Here is an 18,856-nt window from a genome sequence, read left to right on the forward strand (position 1 = left end):
TCATTCCTCTACAAAAGGCATTTGTCTGGGTTTTTTTAGATTAACGATCACAATAATGACAACAGAGAGGCGCAGATAGCATCATTGAATTTTTCTTTGGTAATTCACTTGCTGTAGGTGAAATGTTTGATTTCAGAAGGCCCTTTCCAAGCACATCCATTTTTAACGGCTCGCTACCTAGTTTATCATCTCCTACAACACGGGGCGTCTCACAAAAGAGGTGGCGTCTCACAAAAGAGGTTTGTCAGCTGCCGCCGCGCTCCGCAGCTAACGCCGATGTGCGATTCCCCGAATTTGTGTTTCGCCTTAAGAAAAGCCGTTAATATATGTTTCTACAATCATTTAAATTAGAAAGGCTCTATAGTCTGAGGCTTGTTCTGTATCTTAAGGAACCCCCGAAAGGCACAGTTTCATCTTGTTTGACCATCTGGCCAGATCTAAGAAGTTTGGGGTTCCTTCAAAGGAATAACTATGATTTTTACTATGATATAACTTTGTAACTCGGACCTGCATCATTCCTGGCCATTCCTGGTTCATTCTTTACATTGGTTGCATATTTCGTAACAATGAAAAACTGATAGCAAAAAAGGAGCTCTTACATGAGTATTTTAATAATGATAGGATCAAAAATACAATATTGATAGCATTTAACCCTTTCAACTCTGTTAATCATTCACATTTTGAATCATTGCTAGTCCTTGTTAGAGTGTACTTATCTAGCTTTTACTCATAACGCAAAATTACCGTAATTTAATCATCATCTCAAATGTTCTGTTTATATATATATATATATATATATATATATATATATATATATATATATACGTTACAGAATTTTGGCACAGGTTTATACTTTGCTAACAAAGAATTAGCATTTGTCACTTGTCAATTTTATTTAACATAAATTAGGAATGCATTTAAAAAAAAGCCAGATCTCTCCCATTGTTCTTAGTGTATTTTTCTTGTTTTACAGCCAAGAAAGCAATGGAGGAGGAACAAGAGAATAAACCAGTAGTTACAAAGAAGAAAGTAAAAGAGCTGAGAGTTCTGGATAGTAAAACAGCCCAAAATCTATGTAAGTATAACTAACGGGGCAGTTCTTCAATCAACGTTTTGCCCCAGATGCATTTATAGATGGGCTTATTATGGGTCCTGTAACCCAAACTCTATAACCCAAACTCTTTGACTATTAACTTCCATTGACAGGGTGGGGTTTAAAGATATTTTATTTCTAAACAATTCCTAAAAATCATGTTATTAACGATAGTAAAAAAGGTTACTAATGACTGCGCCCATTTGAAGAGCTACTCCCACAGTTTTTTTAGTAATATCAGATTAAGAATAAGTTTTTTTAACAGTTCTCGGTTTGGCATAATATATATGTTTTCAGCCAGCTGAATATTAGCCATTTTTATGTGTTCTAGCACTGTTATCTGGGTCCAATCTACAAGACAAATACCCTGACTTATCATACTGCCTGTGATAAACAATAGCATGACTAGGTCTCAATCACCCAGCCTGACACTGACTGCTGAAAGTCTATGGAAGGATGGACTTCATTAGCACTGCCATAAAGAATAAACTCAGTGTGGTGTTTGAGAAGGAAAATCACCTGAAATATCACATGACTGATAACAATGGCGGCCGCCAGGTCTCGGGATATAAGGAGTTTATTGGAACAAAGTGAGATAAAACCAGGTTCTTGACAACGCCAAACAACGTTTCTGTTATAGAGCTGAGTTTTATGCCCGGGTGGGGGAAAGGTACTTTATTTCCAACGGACTTTAACAAAATGGTGTTAAACAAGGACCTATACATTTTATGAAATTTTAATTGAGATGCCGCTGCTCAATCCTGTTTGTTGCCCTCGAGGACGTAATTTGAACGCCACTGTTTTATCGACCCCTGCGATATCCAGTCATAGCATATACATTTATTGCACATTAGTATCATACGGGCGGCAGTAGCACAATTTGTTCAGGTCCTCCGTTCTATGATCTTATAATGAATTTTATTTCTTTTGCCTCAGCAATCTTCCTTGGATCTTATCGAATGTCATACGAAGAAATAAAGAACATTATTTTAGAAGTAGATGAAGAGAAGCTGTCGGAATCTTTAATCCAGGTATGGCCTAACAGGCTTTGGTTTCATTGATCCTATCTATAGTCATGTCTGATTTTATTACTCCCATCACTCCTTTATCACTCCCATCACTCCTGTGTTCCAATGGCACGTTGTGTTCACCGATCCAAATATAAGTTTAAAAGGCTAATTGCTTGTGAAAACCCCAAACTTTTGAACAGTAATGTGTATGTATTAGATTTTATTGAGATTCAACACATTTTATTTTTTAGGAACACATTGCAGCCCCCCCCCACACCCATTGTAGAAAAGGATTGCGGTTCCTTGCGAGAGACAGCGCTCTATTACCCCCCACCTCTTGCTGGTCACTTTATTCTATATTTCAGGCTTCCCCGGGTATTACTGGGAGAGATGCAGTGAAAGCCAGTGAATTAATGCTTTTTAATCCGTTTTAACGTGAACTGGTGCCACGGGTGTTACCGTAATTTGTTTCCCAGTTGTTGCCTACTGACATTGTATGCAATAAGTGAATCCTGACCATATTATAACGATACAATAGCCTCTTTCATGTGGCAACAGACCAAATGGAGATCACCAACGTAATCAAAGTAGGTTCAAATACAAACAATAGTGCCTCCGAACAACAAGTCCCATTATGCTTAAAGTGGGCCTTTTGTCAACTATCAAAATATCAAAATATCTACTATGAGCTGAATGGGCTCGTGTACCTAAGTCATTTCCCACCCAGCTTTACTCTTAATACCAACCTTAGTTTTATCAAAACTAATGATGTCTATTAACATTATTATATATTGATTTATATAGCACTGCCATATTCCGCAGTGTTGTACAATGTTCAAACAGGACAAGCAGTGAATTACATAGCAATCTAAAGTTTGATTTAACCATGTATTTGGCCCGTTCAATATACCTCTTGGGGTGTTTATAACCGCATAGCATGGTCCTTAATGCATAACTTGGAAATCCAGAAATCTGGTCCTTTTTCTTCGCCCTGATCCAACGGGAAAAGTGCATTCAGATCACATACAGTTACTCCATTCACTCTAACAGTGTGCCTAGGGGAACATCCGCCAGAAATCTGTCCCCCGAGATGTTAAAGAGTCGGAATGACTTCTTCAGCTAAATGCATATGTTGCATTTTCCGAGACCAGCTTACTTTTATTGTCAAGCTTTATATTTCCTCCAATTCAAAATGAAAATAAAGAAGCAGATAGATGAAAGTAATTATATTGTCAAACTGGCAGGGGTAGACTATATTTTACTGATAACTTGTTTTATCCAGCCCCAAAAATACGCCTAAATGACTTTTTTCTGCTGTTTGTCGAATTGAAGATTTCAGGAAGCGCTTAATGTGTCTTGGCATGAATAGATCATGCGGCTTATTTCTATCTGCCCCGTTTCATGTCACATAATTGCTTGCTTTTAAAAAGTGCACGTTACAATAGAGATGGACGTTTGAGTTTTGGGGTTTTCAAAAAAAAACAAAAAACATTTACTTTGCTATAGAGAAAAAATCAAGATTGTATGTTTCAAAGTAGACGAGATGAAAGGAAAATATGTTATAGTTATATCAATGGAGCTATATATTTAATACATAATAAATCAAATGGAGCTATATATTTAATACATAATAAATCAAATGGGGTCAGAGGTCGAGAAGGTGCAAGTGAAACAGCCAACTAACATATATACATGTGAACTTAATACATTGTGTATGAGTGTTAAGAGGACCCTGAGAATAAAAGTAAACCTAGGTAAAGTTTTAAATTTAGAACAAAGGTCTAAAATGTTGTTTTGCTTGGTCTAGGGTAACCATAATTGATAAATTACTTTTAAAGGGGCAGCTGACTATCCCTGGCAGGGCCACTAAAAAAGAATGCATATTAAAGTCTTTGTCGAGACAAAAGAGTTAAAGCCATGTAGCTTGTAGCTGCCCTCCTGCTCCATTGTCCAATGGTTATTGCCACTGATTGGCTGCTCGAATCAGCCAATCAGCAGCAGGAAAGTGCTCGATTTGTTAGTCCATTCTACAGATCACAATCAACTATACAACATCCTTAATACCCTTTAATAAATGCAACTGTCTGTACTCTGTAACAACTTCTGTTTCGGCTGACGTATCTGACATCAGTGACTATAATAGGTTTTTATCACACTGCGTTATATCCTTCATCCAAACAGTGTGATTAAATGCTTAAAGTCTTGACATTGAATCAAACTTTTAAGAACAAATGCCGAAATAAAAAAGTAAAGAAAAAAACAAAAGAGAAGAATGACTTTGAAGAGTTCATACCGTTCATATTAGAGCAACAAGAGGTTGTCCTTCAGGAAATAAATACAGTTATTGATATTGCCATGTGCTATTATACACTTACAGGCAAATAAAAGATACCTGTTATTAGATGGGGAATCATAATAAAAAGTGTTCGATATGGTGCGGCATTGGAGTGTCTTCTGTCTTATTTATAGTATAGGGACATAGTCATAGAATGGGGTAAGTGATATTTATTGCCTAAGAGACATCGTATGTTATGGACATTTCTTGCTCTGTATTGTTAGAGGTTAGTGTGATTATATCTTAAGGTTCTAGGTGTCTTTTGTATCTGTGTATTTTGACAATAGGGGTAACACGTTTGTAGGTTGTCCATTCAGCGGTATGAACCTCACCTAATTGCTCGCTGGAGACACAGGTCCTTGGACACCTCCATCCCTAATGCTCTCCTGGAGGAACGTTTGAACTGATCTTGGTTCTCGCCCTGGCCGGCAAAGCTCCCCATCTTTAGCTGAGCCCGGCCTAATCAGGCTGGCCCTTCCCTACATATACTGGATCCCAGGATCCAAAAGTACACTGGTGGCCCTTGTGCTCCATCTTGTTGTGATCTATGCCTTGGGTGGCACAGATCTCCTGCATGTTCATGGGCACTTCGATATAACGTCTGTAACACGTGGCCACATCAAGGGGCAGGTGAATAGAGATACATGTCACCCAAGGCTAATATCTCACTGCAGGAACTGAAGGACCAAGGGACCCCATCAATAATCCGACACGGGACCTTCCACCAGTTGATGTTTCAGAGAATAGATTTCTATTAAATCCTCCAGCTTCTTCAAAACTGAACCTCCGGGATGCAGACACAGCTGACACAACAGCTATTCAGCATGGCGGTAGAGAAATAAGACGTTCACCTAAAATGAAACTTTTCTTTTACCTGACAAAGGTCATTATACACTTCACTTGCCATCTACAATCATTTTTTTGTAATCCCGGCACAAAAGGTGTATTTTCTTCCCTCTAATTAGAAAAGGCAATAAACACAACACATCACAAAAGGGGGCTGCGGTGCTAAATTAGTCCGCGTTCACCTTCCATATTAGCATTGATTTGTGCGATGTTCCCTGTCTGCAGCAAAAAACAATTTCCAGGCAGGTTTTTGACACGGCGCTCCGATTCTCTCTCGGCGTACAGATGTTTATTGGATGTATCAATTTAATTGGGGAATATAAGCCAAAAGGAATGTTGACATTTTATCACAATGGCCTGCCAACTTGAATATGGCTTACCATTTGGCAAACACAAGTGCTATGTATCAATCAAAGCACTTTTTAACACAGTGGAGGCATTTTCTTTTATACATTTACAATGTTTCTATTTTGACAGCTTGAAATTTTTTTTTTTTTTTGTATTTATTCTGTAAACAAGTGTTATAAAGCACGCCCCCCCCTGGGCATACTATGAGACAAAGACCAATAATAAGATAAAATGATAATGCCGTTCCTTGTAATGTAAGGAACTTTCAACTTTATTGAGAGGGTGGTAGATAAGTGGAACAGCCTCCCGGCAGAAGTGGCAGTGGCTAAAGCAATGAGAGAATTTAAACAACGCTGCAAGTGATTTTCTTGTAAAATAACGACTAGTTTATTTGTCATTTGGAATTATATTTCTTACAATTGAACAGCGGTATATAGAGACCTAGGGCAGCAGGTCCAGGGGGGCAGCACGGCTGTTTTTGCTTACTTCTACCCATCACAGCGAAGCAGCAGGGCATGACATCACTCAGTGTTAAGGATTGCTGGGCGGAGGGGGCATAAATACAGGCTTTAGATAATAGATAAACGTTTAAAGTGTGTAAGAATGGGTTAAACACAAATATGGAATGTAGATTTTGTGTTTTATGGTGATGTTTTATGGTAATAATAACTAGAAATTCCAACCAATATGTCATTTGCACCTTTTAAAAAAATATTTTATTATGTATAATGCAAATCTCTTGTCGACATCAGCTTTGGTTCTCAAAGGGTTACCCGCTTAATCGGATACAGCCCACGGCATGATATTATGGGTGTTCTTACTGATCATCTTCATCAGATGTGACATTTAGACATAAAACAAAGCTTTGATATGTTAAAAGTTTTTTTCTACCTGGTAAACAATCATACCTGGAAACTTTCTTTAATGAGCAGCCCTGAGACTCGAGAAATGCATTAACCCTTCAATAGCCCATTGTGAATACTCAAAGTAGCGACACGCCAAATTTATTAACCAAATGTCTCTAATCCCCGTCCACATGGAAACCTTTACTTGACATCATGTTATTGACTCACCTGCATTCAAGCAGGGATATCATGCTGGTAGCAAAAGCGCCAGTTGGGAGTCTTATATATGATCACAGCCATGGAGAATAGGAAGGAGTCAGCTCCAGAGTGTGTTACTGAGAATCTGCCCCTTCACCCTGAGACCCTGAGATTGGGGCAAAAACCCTGAGACTCCGGGTCAAACCGTGAGCGTTCCCAGATATGTATATAATCCTTCCCGTGTATTATTATTATATGTTATTTATCAGTGCTATCATAAACAGCAGCGCTGTACATTGTAAATAAGGGGTCGGTAACAGGTACACAACAGGAGTTGAGGACCCTGCCCGTGAGCTTGCAATCTTCCTGCCAAGAATGGTGGGCTTACAAAGACCCCCGCTAATGCATTTACAGTCTGAAAGGAAAGATGTGGGTAATTAGGACGAAAGGATAAGTGATAGCTCTCCTGATAGTGATGGCTGTTGTTCAGTTGCTTAACCAGAGGGAGTCACTTTTGTCCGTCTCTTTTCTAAATCTGAGTCACATACTAAAAATATTCCGATTAGTCATTCTATTAATAAAATGCAGTCTTAACATTGATATACTGAGAATTTTTTTTTATTGGTTCTAAAGAAAGCGGCTTTCTCCAGTAAGGGTAAAATAATAATTTATATCTGGAATGATACAGAGAGTCAGTAAATTGTTTGGTATTTAAAGATTAACACTGTATTGTTGTGGTTTTGTCTAGAGATCAATAAAATCAATTTCTATTCTGTTTGCGGAATAATGGTGAAATTTCTGATTAAATGTCAGTGATGCAGCTCTGAATACTTAGAGCAATATAATTACCGGGTTTGTAAATGACATGGTATGGAGGGAGCAGCACATGCTAAAAAGCCTATTTTAATATAGAAATTAATTGGGGGGATTTAATTATATAAAATCTCCAGACGCTAAAAAATTAATGAAAAATATATACAAGAAAATTGAATCTTGTGGGGGGTATTAGTTAAAATGATTTAATAGGTTCTTATAATTTTTTTAATAATATAACGGCGGTCCCATGTATGTATTGATCTTCACTTTATAAATGTAAAATCCTTCTTCAGTCCATGTTTTTAATGGGTCATTTTTAATGTGGAGCAATCGCCATGGAAACCGGTGCAGTGTTGCATCTGACCCTCCCAAGGCCGATGTGGTCATCATAGGCTGAAGCCTCGCTTGCCCCTCGTAACTCATAATATGGGTTATAATGCTCATTTTCTGTGAGTAACATACCTGTCAATCAACAATATTTTCTTCTCACTAATAGAAAATAAACCAAATGATTAAAGCAGTGATACACCTCTTTTTGGAGAACTTGGTTTCTCCATCCCCACCATCTTCCGTTAACATATCATTTTCTTTTCTTGTTTACAATTTAGTACAGAATTTATAAAAAAAACCATTTTCTGAGTGTATTTACCTGGAGTCAGGCAGATGGCGAGCTCAGAGGTCTGCCACAAACAGAGCAAAATATGGCAGGTAGAAGCATGTGTTACTGAGAGGTAATGATCCCTTATTGCAGCTCAAAGTACAATTATTTGTCAAACTACAGTAATTGTGTCATAAAAAAAATATTGTTGACACAAGTACAGCAGAGATTTGGGGAATTTGAGGGTGTGCTGCCCGGTGGAATGGTCTGTGACATTTTCTTTAGGTTTTCTCACATTAGTATTAAATAATATTAAATCATATTAATGCTAGAGGGTATTTCCACCCACCAGAGGAAGGGGAGAGCTTTAAAGGTGCCTTCAAATATGTGTTTGTATCAGGCCCCGACACACACACAGCACCAGCTGCACACTACATGAAACCGTCGGCGGCACATGTGGCACCAGGCGGCCACAGGCCTTAAAGAGCCAAGGTTGCCAGTCATTGCCAGGCCAATCATCTTCTATATTAGTTAGCAAAGCGTTACTTACAGTCACTGGGATTTTTACGTCTGATTACTATATGAAATAGTTAATAATATGGGTGTATAGAGTATAACAGCTGATACCTGGATTTGTTTAAGGTTTCTGAGGCTCTGGGGCTCTTTCTCCTATACTTATGGGTGGGGGAAGGGGTCAGAGGCTTGATAGTAAATTCTGTTGCCTAAGGCCTCCAGGGGAAACCTTAAGAACTCTCAGGTAAGCTCATGGTAAGGCTGGGAGGTATTGATAGTTTCGTATGAGATCTGGGCAGCACCAGCAGTGACATACTTACACGTTTTTTTCCCTTGGGCCTGACCCAAGGCAGCCCACCCCAGGGCCCCTTCCCATCCTCTAGATGTCTTCTTCTTAAATCTTAGTGATATGAAGACCTTTGATCTCCCTAACCCTCTTATTGAGTGCTGGAGTATACTAGGAAGGCCAAAGGACCTGACAGACTCCCACATCTGAGAGAATACGCCATTGGTCACAAGCAGGCATGGACTGGCTATGATGAGGCAGCCCTGGCACTTTAAGGCCTGTGGCCGTCTGATGACATTTACGGCCAAGCATTATGTTTTTTAAACTCACACAGTGTGTCGCTTGACACTTCCAGCCGCTGCCCGAGGGCTAGATGGCCAGTCCAGGCCAGGTTACGAGTGTCAATATGAATGAAGACTTGGTCTTAGTATTTATCTCCCTGTAGAATACGTACTCCTAACAGATCAGGAGCAGGTTTTAATAAGTCCTAAAATGCTTTCCGGAAATTATACAATGTACTTGTGTTTCCAAAGGAGACACATAATTAAGGTGAAGGGATAAAGCGGAGGATTAGCAGTGTAGGTCTATAATAGGCTTACTATTGAAAGAACATTGTTCTAGTACTGGAATGTTAACTCGGGAAAGGGTAGTGGGGTTGAACAGTTACCAGATCATATACCCCACCCCCCACCTGCCTTTTCACAACCTATAATACAGGATGGTATGTAACGCTAGCTGTTGTTATATTGATCAAAACACTAAATTACAATGGTTGTTGTATCTAGGAGACACGAGACAGATCTTTCATTATAACTATCTGGGTCATTCTTGGAACAGGTGTATCGTAAAATACGCAGAACATTCTATACTGTATCTGCTGTATAGAAATATATAACCCTTCATTGTGTCTGGGTTTTTTTAAATTTGTTTCAAGGTTTTCTACACTTTCATATGAGTTCTTTCATAGTTATTATTTTTCAAAGGAAGTATACTGTTTATTTTATTTGAATTGGAATAATTTAGAATTATTTCCCCGGTGAGGTAGGATGGAGAAATAACTTTTATAAACCTGGTTTCCATGGACAATATTTAGCTTTATTAAAGGAGGTTTTTTTTGTTTGTTTTTAATAAATATAGCTTCAGCTATGACTTTTTTAGTTGTTCATACCCTAAAGTTTATGATTTGAGGATCACCCCTTATTCAAAGACTGGTATGATCCAAAAAATTAAACTTGTAAATAAGCCTTTTTAAGCGTATTTGACTTTTTTAGTGATAAACTGAAGAAGATTTGGGTTCTTTTATCTCCAATATCGAAAAGATTAATGACTTCTCAGGTGTTAACATATCTGAAAGTAATGAGCCTTTTAATGAGCAATTATTTAAGAGGAACATCTAGATTTTGTGAATCCACAACCAAGAAATACTAACTTACGATATGGGGGGGTTATCAAGAGGCCAAAATATTTTTAAAAAAGCCAAATATTCTGGATTCAGCATTCTGGAGAACAAGCAGAAATAGGGGAATCAGAAGAAACATTCTGTCGGTTACCAAGGTGATTGCAGTACTTTGCACTGTATTTTTTGAGTAACAGCAAATGTATGGAAATAAGAGTACCACTTAATCAAAAAGCAACATACTTTATGTGTGCTTCTTACTCTTAGACGTGTCCATATTGTATCTCTGTGAAAATGACTTTACTGAGAGCCTCGTAGATATGTGGAACAGCCTCCCAGCAGAGGTGGTAAGGATTAATACAGTGAGGGAAAACCTGCATGGGATAGGCATTTGGCTCCTGTATCTAAAACAAGACCAACAACGGATTCATACAGCAGGAAAAATGGGTCGACCAGATGAGCCAAAGGGTTCTGATCTGCTGTTTTTCATTTTGCTTGCTTTATGTAAGTAAGACAAAAAGAATACCTACAGAAAAGAAGACAATTGTCTTGAGAAGAACGGTGTATTTATCATCTCGTGAGATATGAAGCGCCAACATTTCACTCCTTTTACTTAGTTCCGTGTTTGCTATGCAATTTGAGATTTTCCACATCAATAATCATACAAACAGCAATTAACAGATTCTTCTGACGTGTGAAATATCAGACAATAAAACACTCCTGTCCGAGGGGGCCTGTTTTCTAAGATGGATCTTTGTTTTTTTGGGGAGGGAGGGGGGGATTGTTAGAATATCTGCATAGTTAGAAGCACGACAGATTGTCTGAATAGAAGATTCACCTAAATGCAAGTAACAGGCAAGGCAAATCAGTGTTGTGACAATGTAACGCTATAATACTCTACTGATACGAGAGGAAAGCGGCAAACTATCATACTGTCACAACATCCTACTTCCGAGCTATTGTTTCCAATGTAACAACTGCTTAGGGAGAAAACAAAATGCTAATGTAGTATAGCAGAGATTACTTTGGGGAAAAGTTGTGATAAGGGTTAATTACTGTATGTCATAGCTCTCAACAGTCTCAGTTTTCATGGGATAGTCCCAATTTGTAGGACACTGCCCCACCTTTTCGAACAGTGGAGATCCTGGGCCAGTTGGGGAGATCCTCTCATGTCTCCTACGAGCTGTAAAATCAATGGAGCCCAGACCTTCCTCGCAACTCCATCATGGCCTCCCTTATGATGTTCTGAAGTTGAGCACTGCGTGGAAGCTTCCCGGGTAATGTGAGTGGATGGCCATGTCCAATTCTGGGGCTATATCCATCTCTGTCTCTTGCCAAACCACCCAACGCAGGTGTCCTAATTTGGACACCTGAAATTTTGGAGGTATGAGATCCGACATAGGGCCAAGCAACAGGAGACCTATATATTGGTCTTACAAATGTCTTAAAATGTATACCGTCCCTTTATTTCTCTTGTTTGCGAACAGCCTGCAATACAGGCATTTTTCAATGCAATATTCCTCCCCATTAAACTTAAAATTTAAGGCCAGCCGTAAGATGATCTCAGTTAACATCACTTGTTTATTGCGGCATCTATACTTGTACAGGACCGGCTTGTTTTAATGTCAATGGGGCCTCGGTGAGTCCTAGACCTAGTAAGTGGTAGATTGTCATCTTTGAAATCTCCAGGTGGTTGGGTTTGCTTTGTCTGCTGTTATTATTTAACACGGTGGCTTACCATTACAGAAAGCCTTGTGATATGAATAGATTAAAGCACAGGCAGTTTGCGGAAGAAAATGGTTATTTATTAAATAAATAAAGAAAAAAGATCCACCGCATCAAACGAGACAAGCAAAACTTCACCTTGATACAATATAAAGGACTATTGTAGCTGGAAACGGGTTATTTTTTAGTAGAATATCTTCATAGATACAGCGGGCCTTCATAACCCCCATCACTTCTGTGTTCCAATGACACGTTGTGATCCCTAATCCAAATTTAAATTTAAAAGGCTAATTAATGGTTAGAAAACCCTTTTGTAATTATGTTACAGCTAGAAACGTTCTTGTTTCCCATGAAAACAGCCCAGTGACCCCAAACTTTTGAGCAGTAGTGTATATATGTGTATGTATATATATATATATATATATATATATATACATAAATGTATATGTATTGTCTTGGATTAGTCTTTCAGGTTTTGATTACCCATGCGCGAATTGGGAAGCTACAGGTGATTAAATTGGCTTTTACCGTTTTAGTTAAAGCGGGTTGGTTTTGTCCGTTGGAATATTATGTCTCTACAATAGATTTTTAAATTAAGGTCAAAGTTTCTATGACATTGCTCTTCTTGTTAGAAGTTTTAAACACCCCTCCCAGACAAGTTCCAGCAAACCCTGTCATTATTAGTATATAATGTGTCTGGAGGTTAAAAGGCTGTGTTAACCTTGCAGGGAATTTAAATGTTTGTGGGAAAATGTCAAAACAGCTGAGCTATCTCTCTGGTTTTTAACATAAAAATACCCCCGAGAGCTCTACTAATAAGCATATTTAGATAGAATTGCTTCTCTTGCTAAAGGGAGTATTGTGTCTGTTAAAACAAAACAAAGCTTTGATGACTGGAATTCTACTTGCTTTCCGTAAATCGAGAAATTTCCGGTTTGTAGAATATTGAAATCAGAATAGAGTATAGTAAAGAAAAATGCTGATTTTACTCAGAGGACTGGCATCTTTTGACCCCTGGGACAGGTAAAGGGAAATGATCCTATCGACCCCTCTTGCCCAAGTAACTAACAGAAGCACTAGCACACGTATTTATACACTCACACTAACACATAGATTCTCAAACACACCTAAACATGATAACACACACTTACACATACTTACGCTTAAACACACAGTCCCTCTAACACACACTTTCACATATACACTCATGCCAACACACTCACCCTAATACATCTACATACATGCACACTGCATACTTAATGCCCCTTACCCATTGGAGGCATCTTTCTAGATGCAGCCTTTACCATGTTATGTGACCTCGCCTTGTTCCTGCCTCCTCTGGTTGGATAGTTCACATCGGACCTGCGCTTTTTGAAGAATTTTGGACTGGCCCAGGGGGCAATCGCCTCTCAGTCATCAATCTTTCATACACCTCTGCAGTAGATGTCCCTAAATGATAGTATATATCTTTCTATCCCGGCCACACAATTAATCCTTGGCTGGTGGTTAATGGTCTTTTATGACTTTTTAATCGCCAGTTATTTATATGTTACATGAAAAAATAAAAATGGATTAAACCATGTGTAATAAAGCTTTTTTCAGACATGAGAGGGCTCCACATTGTGACAGAGTTTTAGATTTTAGATAAGTGGACCTGTGATAGTCGAAGCAGAATTATAATTGAATCCAGCACTGAAAATCATCTATCATGTTTGTTAATATTTTACTTAGTGTTTCGATTTTAAATTGACCTTTTCCAGAGCTAACATCCACCAAAGTCTGACAGTGTTGTAGGGGAGGGAGGATTGAGGAAAAAAGAAAGAGAAAAGAAAGCAAGAGAGGAAAAAAAGAAGAATGAGAAGAGAGAGAGAGAGAGAGAGAGAGCAAAGAGACTGGGGAGAGAAGAAAGAAACATGGAGAATTGTTTAAAAAGAAAAACAGAGATAGAGATTAAAGAATGACGTAAGATAGAAGAAAGCAAAAAAGTAGTGCACGAGAGAGAGAATAAAAGACAGAAAAAGTGCATAATTTTATGAAAAATGACATACCTACAGCTGTCAAAAAACTCTATTTTAGCTTAGGTTACATACGGGTGGACGACCTATAAACCCATCTTTTTGTTGGACTATAGCACTCTCCATCACCTAGCCTTCTTCTGCCCTGTATTGAGTATCACAACGTTTGTAAAACTGGGTAGACCAGGCTGTTATCTACCATGGGGTTAATTATCAATCAGTTATTTTTGTCTAAAATGAAATCCTTTATCTGTACGGAGCATATTATTCAAAGGGTCTAAAAACATCGTTATTGTCTATTAATTAACACGTGAACTCATCCTACTCACGAGCGCATGCTTTGTTCTATCCTTTGCATTACGTCCTACAGCAGCTTGTACAAATGTCACACATTGTGACAACCACACCAGCTAAAGGTGCGAGAGGTTATTTTCTGCATCTGTCTGAGTATTATGAAGTGTGCCCATGTACAATAGGGTACAAGGTCGGGTGAGCGTATTGTAAATCACACATTGGTGTCGGCACAGGTGGTGGGAACATCAGATAGAGTAAGCCTCCTCTTTTCTGATAACCAATTCACAATTAGACACTGCTTTTGCTGTACATTGAGTTCCTTTTTGTAGTAGCACCTTGGGACTAGGTACAAAACACGCAGAATATCTTTTTATTTTTGACGTCTTATCAATTTGATGCAGCATTTGAGCTCACAGACGAGGCTGCATGAAAGACTCCCCGGTGAAAACGCGCATTGTGTGTTGTCTACTAATGCAGAGAATCAGTCTTCGTTTTTTTTTTGGGGGGGGGTTCAACCATTCCCCTACCTCCTTGGGTACAAACAAGTAAATTTCAGGGATTGGGAAAAGATAGCATGTTGCTGCTACTCTGGACTATAATTATTTAAAGGATTGTAAGATTTGTAGTCCACTTGGGCTGCTGAAGCTGTTCCTGTAAATATGCCAGTCTTGGCTTCATCTTGTGCTATATGTTAATTCCTGAGCTCTATCTATTGGTTTCACTGATGCTTTAGGTTAACTGGTGTCTATGTGTGACCTTATTGCCCTACTCTTATATAGAAAACCCAGGCCTAGATTCATAAACCCCATCCCAGGCAGGAGCTACAGATGTCCCTGAACCTCACATGCCCTGTGTGGGGGCTTAGATACAACGGGAGGGGGGACACAATGTTGGCGCCTAGTTTAATGTCCAATTCATATAACCAAAACCTCTCATTTATATTATGTTTATATATTTGTTGCCAACTTTATTAGGGTGAGAAGCGCAGACAGTATTTTGTTTTTTGTATACATTGTACAGCCAACACACTGTATTTGCAGCATGCTCACGCTGTTTGGTAGGCCTTATATTATACATTTGTATTATTTGAGCCTGAGACTAGCTTAGCGCACCAACATTTTTTCTTTTTTCTTTTACTGGACATCAATGTCATGAAAGTTAACCTCATTGAGAAACAAAAAAGAACAGATTATCAGAGTTCAAACCAAATGCTGGCCGGAGGTGCCCCGTACTTATTCAAACTACTTCTCCAGGAGCAGATTGTGCAGCGTTCCACGACCATAAAACAAACTTTTGGCCTCTCATATCTAGCCGTCAGTCAAACTTGTATCATTTGGTGGCTACTAGCCTTAAAGTGGCAGTGCCGCCTCGTCATCCCCAGTCCAGCCAAGAGCACGTAAACTCTCCTTTCTAATCAAGGGACCCCTATGGGAGCTGATGTACGGTGTTAGTACACTAATAAAAAATGGCTGCTCTTCCAAGTATCTGTGATAAAAAGGTTGGCCTTAATTGCTTTTCTGATTTCACCGTTAATAGAGAACTCCTGTCTCTGCTCCTTTGAAAAAAAAGTATATATTTATATACACCGGTATATATATTTTTTTTTTTATTTTTTTTCTTTATGACATTATTCCGTCATCTCAGGGATAGGTGACCAGCAGCCATCAAGTACAAATCCCATGACACTTGGCCAGACAGTGGAATACTGGGTGCCATAGTTAAGGAGAAAACACACTATATCAAGTTCTCCTTTTCTTGTTGAAAGCAGCCGTTGTTGACTTTCTTTTAGATAGATGCATAACTTTTAAAATGTGTTTTTTTTTTACATTTACAAATGGCGTGTAGAAATGCGATGCACTGAGGGGTATTTTCTTTGAAAAGGTGCATTAAAAAGATCCGGAAGTGTTCTCATTAAACTGCATTAACTCTGTCAGCGTCCTTTTTTGTTTTTCAAATGCCAGATGAATTATGGAACAGTCCTCTGACAGATTTGCTACCATTAAAAGCCATGGGCTGTCAAATGTTTTTCATATGTTAAACTCTTGAAGGAAGTCTTACCTTTTTAATATAATTTTCAGACAATCTTTAAAAAGGCCGTAATAAAGGATCTATAACTTAAAAACTAAATTGCAATGGCACATTTTTGTTTTAAACCAACATTTTAGAATTTAATCCTTAGATTAAAACTATGCTACTGGTTAATTAACCATATTAATTCCCGGGAGCTTTCTAAATGAGCGCACCCTGAGACTTTTGAAATATTAACCCTTTAATAGCCCAAAGTAAAGATTCTACATAGTGGCTCGCCAAATGTGTTACCCAAATGGCTCTAAGCCTTGACTTGTCATTATTTAAGGATACACTCTATTGAGTCACCTGCACTCAAGCAGGGATATCAACTATTGTTGATATTAGGACTCTTATATATACGGGGCTGTAACACAAGGCAGTGAAGTGTAAACTGAATAGTTGGGAGCGTGGGGAAGCCCTGTTGTAGCCTCAACCAAGGCCCCTGAATGAGCCTTTTATACTCCTACCGTAGGGCGTTGATGGCACGTCTTATATGGTTGCTGAATAGCGTGTGCAAAACTACACGCCACCTGTAAAGCCATAGTAAATTGCTTACATGGTCAGATCATGATATGCCACGTATGAGATACAATTATACTCACATATATTGTACTCATATTGTACATATGCTGTATTTTATCTCCTGAAATGTAAATAAAATGTATGATTGCATGAGATAATATCTTGTATTATACAAGCGGTTGCCAGGGTTGGGTGGCAACATTTTTTTTTTTATATGAACAAATGGAATTTGACAAATCAGGCATGGTGCTAATACTAATACAGAACTAATAACTTGTTCTGTTACACGGAAGAGACTTCACTGGGCTTTTTTTTATTTGTATTCACTAATGGAGATGATGGATACATTTATAGACAATATAGAAACAATATATTTATATTTTGATACAAGAGTACTGAAGCCAGTGGCTGGAATGTATCCCACTATCTGAACAAGTACATGGGGGGTAAATTCATGTGGGGATTATGATGAGGACACTCAGCTTTCATATGCTTTAAAGATGATAGGAGTGTCCCTTTAAAACTGTTTCCATTTTGGCTTCACCTGCATGCCTTTTTTTCCCTATTTACCTATGAGGGCACACATTAGGGCTATTTGTGGGGATTTGTATTAAATTCTCGATTAGACAATGGCTGAATGTGAGCTGTACATAGTTACATATATCCAAACCGGTAACACTTTGCTAACTTTTGTCCTAATGCTGGCGATCCTTCCAGCGCTGCAGAGGTTAACGCGGAGGGTTTGGAAGCATAAAGGAAAGGTTATTACTTGGCAGAAAAGAAAGGGCAGTCTGGATCAGTGCCTTCACTTAACTAACCTTTAAGAGCGCAATTAACATTTAAAGAAAATAAAGTTTTTAGGAATGTTATAAAATAATTGCCAAATTTTCGAATGGTTTGTATTTCTCCAACAGCTTTTTAATGTACCATAGTGCTGACTATCAGCATAATATAAAGTGTTCTCTTTATAACATATTTAGCCCTGCTAAGGTTAAACATTATGGCTGATTGGCCGAGTTAAGTTGTTTTTTAGACCCATGTATGGAAACAGTGCATTACCTAAAAGTGGCTGATACAATTCAAGTTCTCATCAAGTTATTGAGTGTTATGTACGGGGAAAAAGACGAAGATTTTGGGCAATATTGGACAGCATCCTAATATTCGCTCAATGCAATTAATAAATTAAAACTACATACGGTATATGCTTTTTGTTTGTAAACGGTGAGATCATTGGCAGCCTGTGGCAGGGTCAGCATTATCTAGCCTATTTGCTATCCTGAAGATATCCCTTCTCCTTACTCCGCCCTCTCAAAGGTTACCTCAACCAATCAACTCTAATCAGCAACTTAATGATAGAGCAGAGATAACTTAATGCGAATGAATGATCATGCAGATGCCAATAAAAGGACATTAAAGCACATTTTTCCATGTTATACACATAAAGTGGATTTTTAATACCAATATCGGGCTTATTTTAATATGGAAACATTTCATGGGTTTATTTATTGTACAGCACAGAAAAAAAGGTTGGGTTTGGGGAGTGTGACAGTTCCTCTTTAAATGCAATCGCATATTGGTTTAGTTACAGACACAGATCCACAAAGTCTGATGTGTTAATCCTTAGGATGCACATCCATTCTCCTTTGTCTTTGTACCGTAACTCAATGGGAAAACCAAGCTTTTCATAGTAGGTATAATTGATGCACAAGCAGTGTCTGTTCGTCACCCCTCTGACCCGGACACATTAGTCAAGCCGGCTTTATTGCCTGAGGACAAAAGCACTTCATCTGAAATGCTTGAGACGTCTGCTTTATTAAATTATCGGAGGACTCAAATAGTAGATGATATTTTTTATACGTTTGGAAGACGGCATAGGACGTTCGACTCGTCCCTGTAATGTACAATTAAGTCTTTTAGGGGCTGCCCAACTGGGTTAATGCTTAGAT

The 18,856-nt window shown here is 38.4% G+C and overlaps 1 protein-coding gene across 1 annotated transcript in view; it reads left to right on the forward strand.

Moving 5' to 3' along the window:
- LOC149298289 (protein diaphanous homolog 2-like) overlaps nt 1–18,856 on the forward strand; it is a gene marked incomplete at its 3' end in the record, with an annotated part of 441,418 nt that overhangs the window by 245,246 nt on the left and 177,316 nt on the right. Inside the window, exons 22-23 of the mRNA XM_089487690.1 lie at nt 974–1,075; nt 2,030–2,124. Coding sequence (XP_089343816.1) covers nt 974–1,075; nt 2,030–2,124 — 197 coding nt within the window. The remainder of the gene's footprint in view (nt 1–973; nt 1,076–2,029; nt 2,125–18,856) is intronic.

Source organism: Sceloporus occidentalis, unplaced genomic scaffold (genome assembly GCF_023333645.1).
Source record: "Sceloporus occidentalis isolate IW3139 unplaced genomic scaffold, rSceOcc1.0.p SCAF_34, whole genome shotgun sequence".
Taxonomy (NCBI): domain Eukaryota; kingdom Metazoa; phylum Chordata; class Lepidosauria; order Squamata; family Phrynosomatidae; genus Sceloporus; species Sceloporus occidentalis.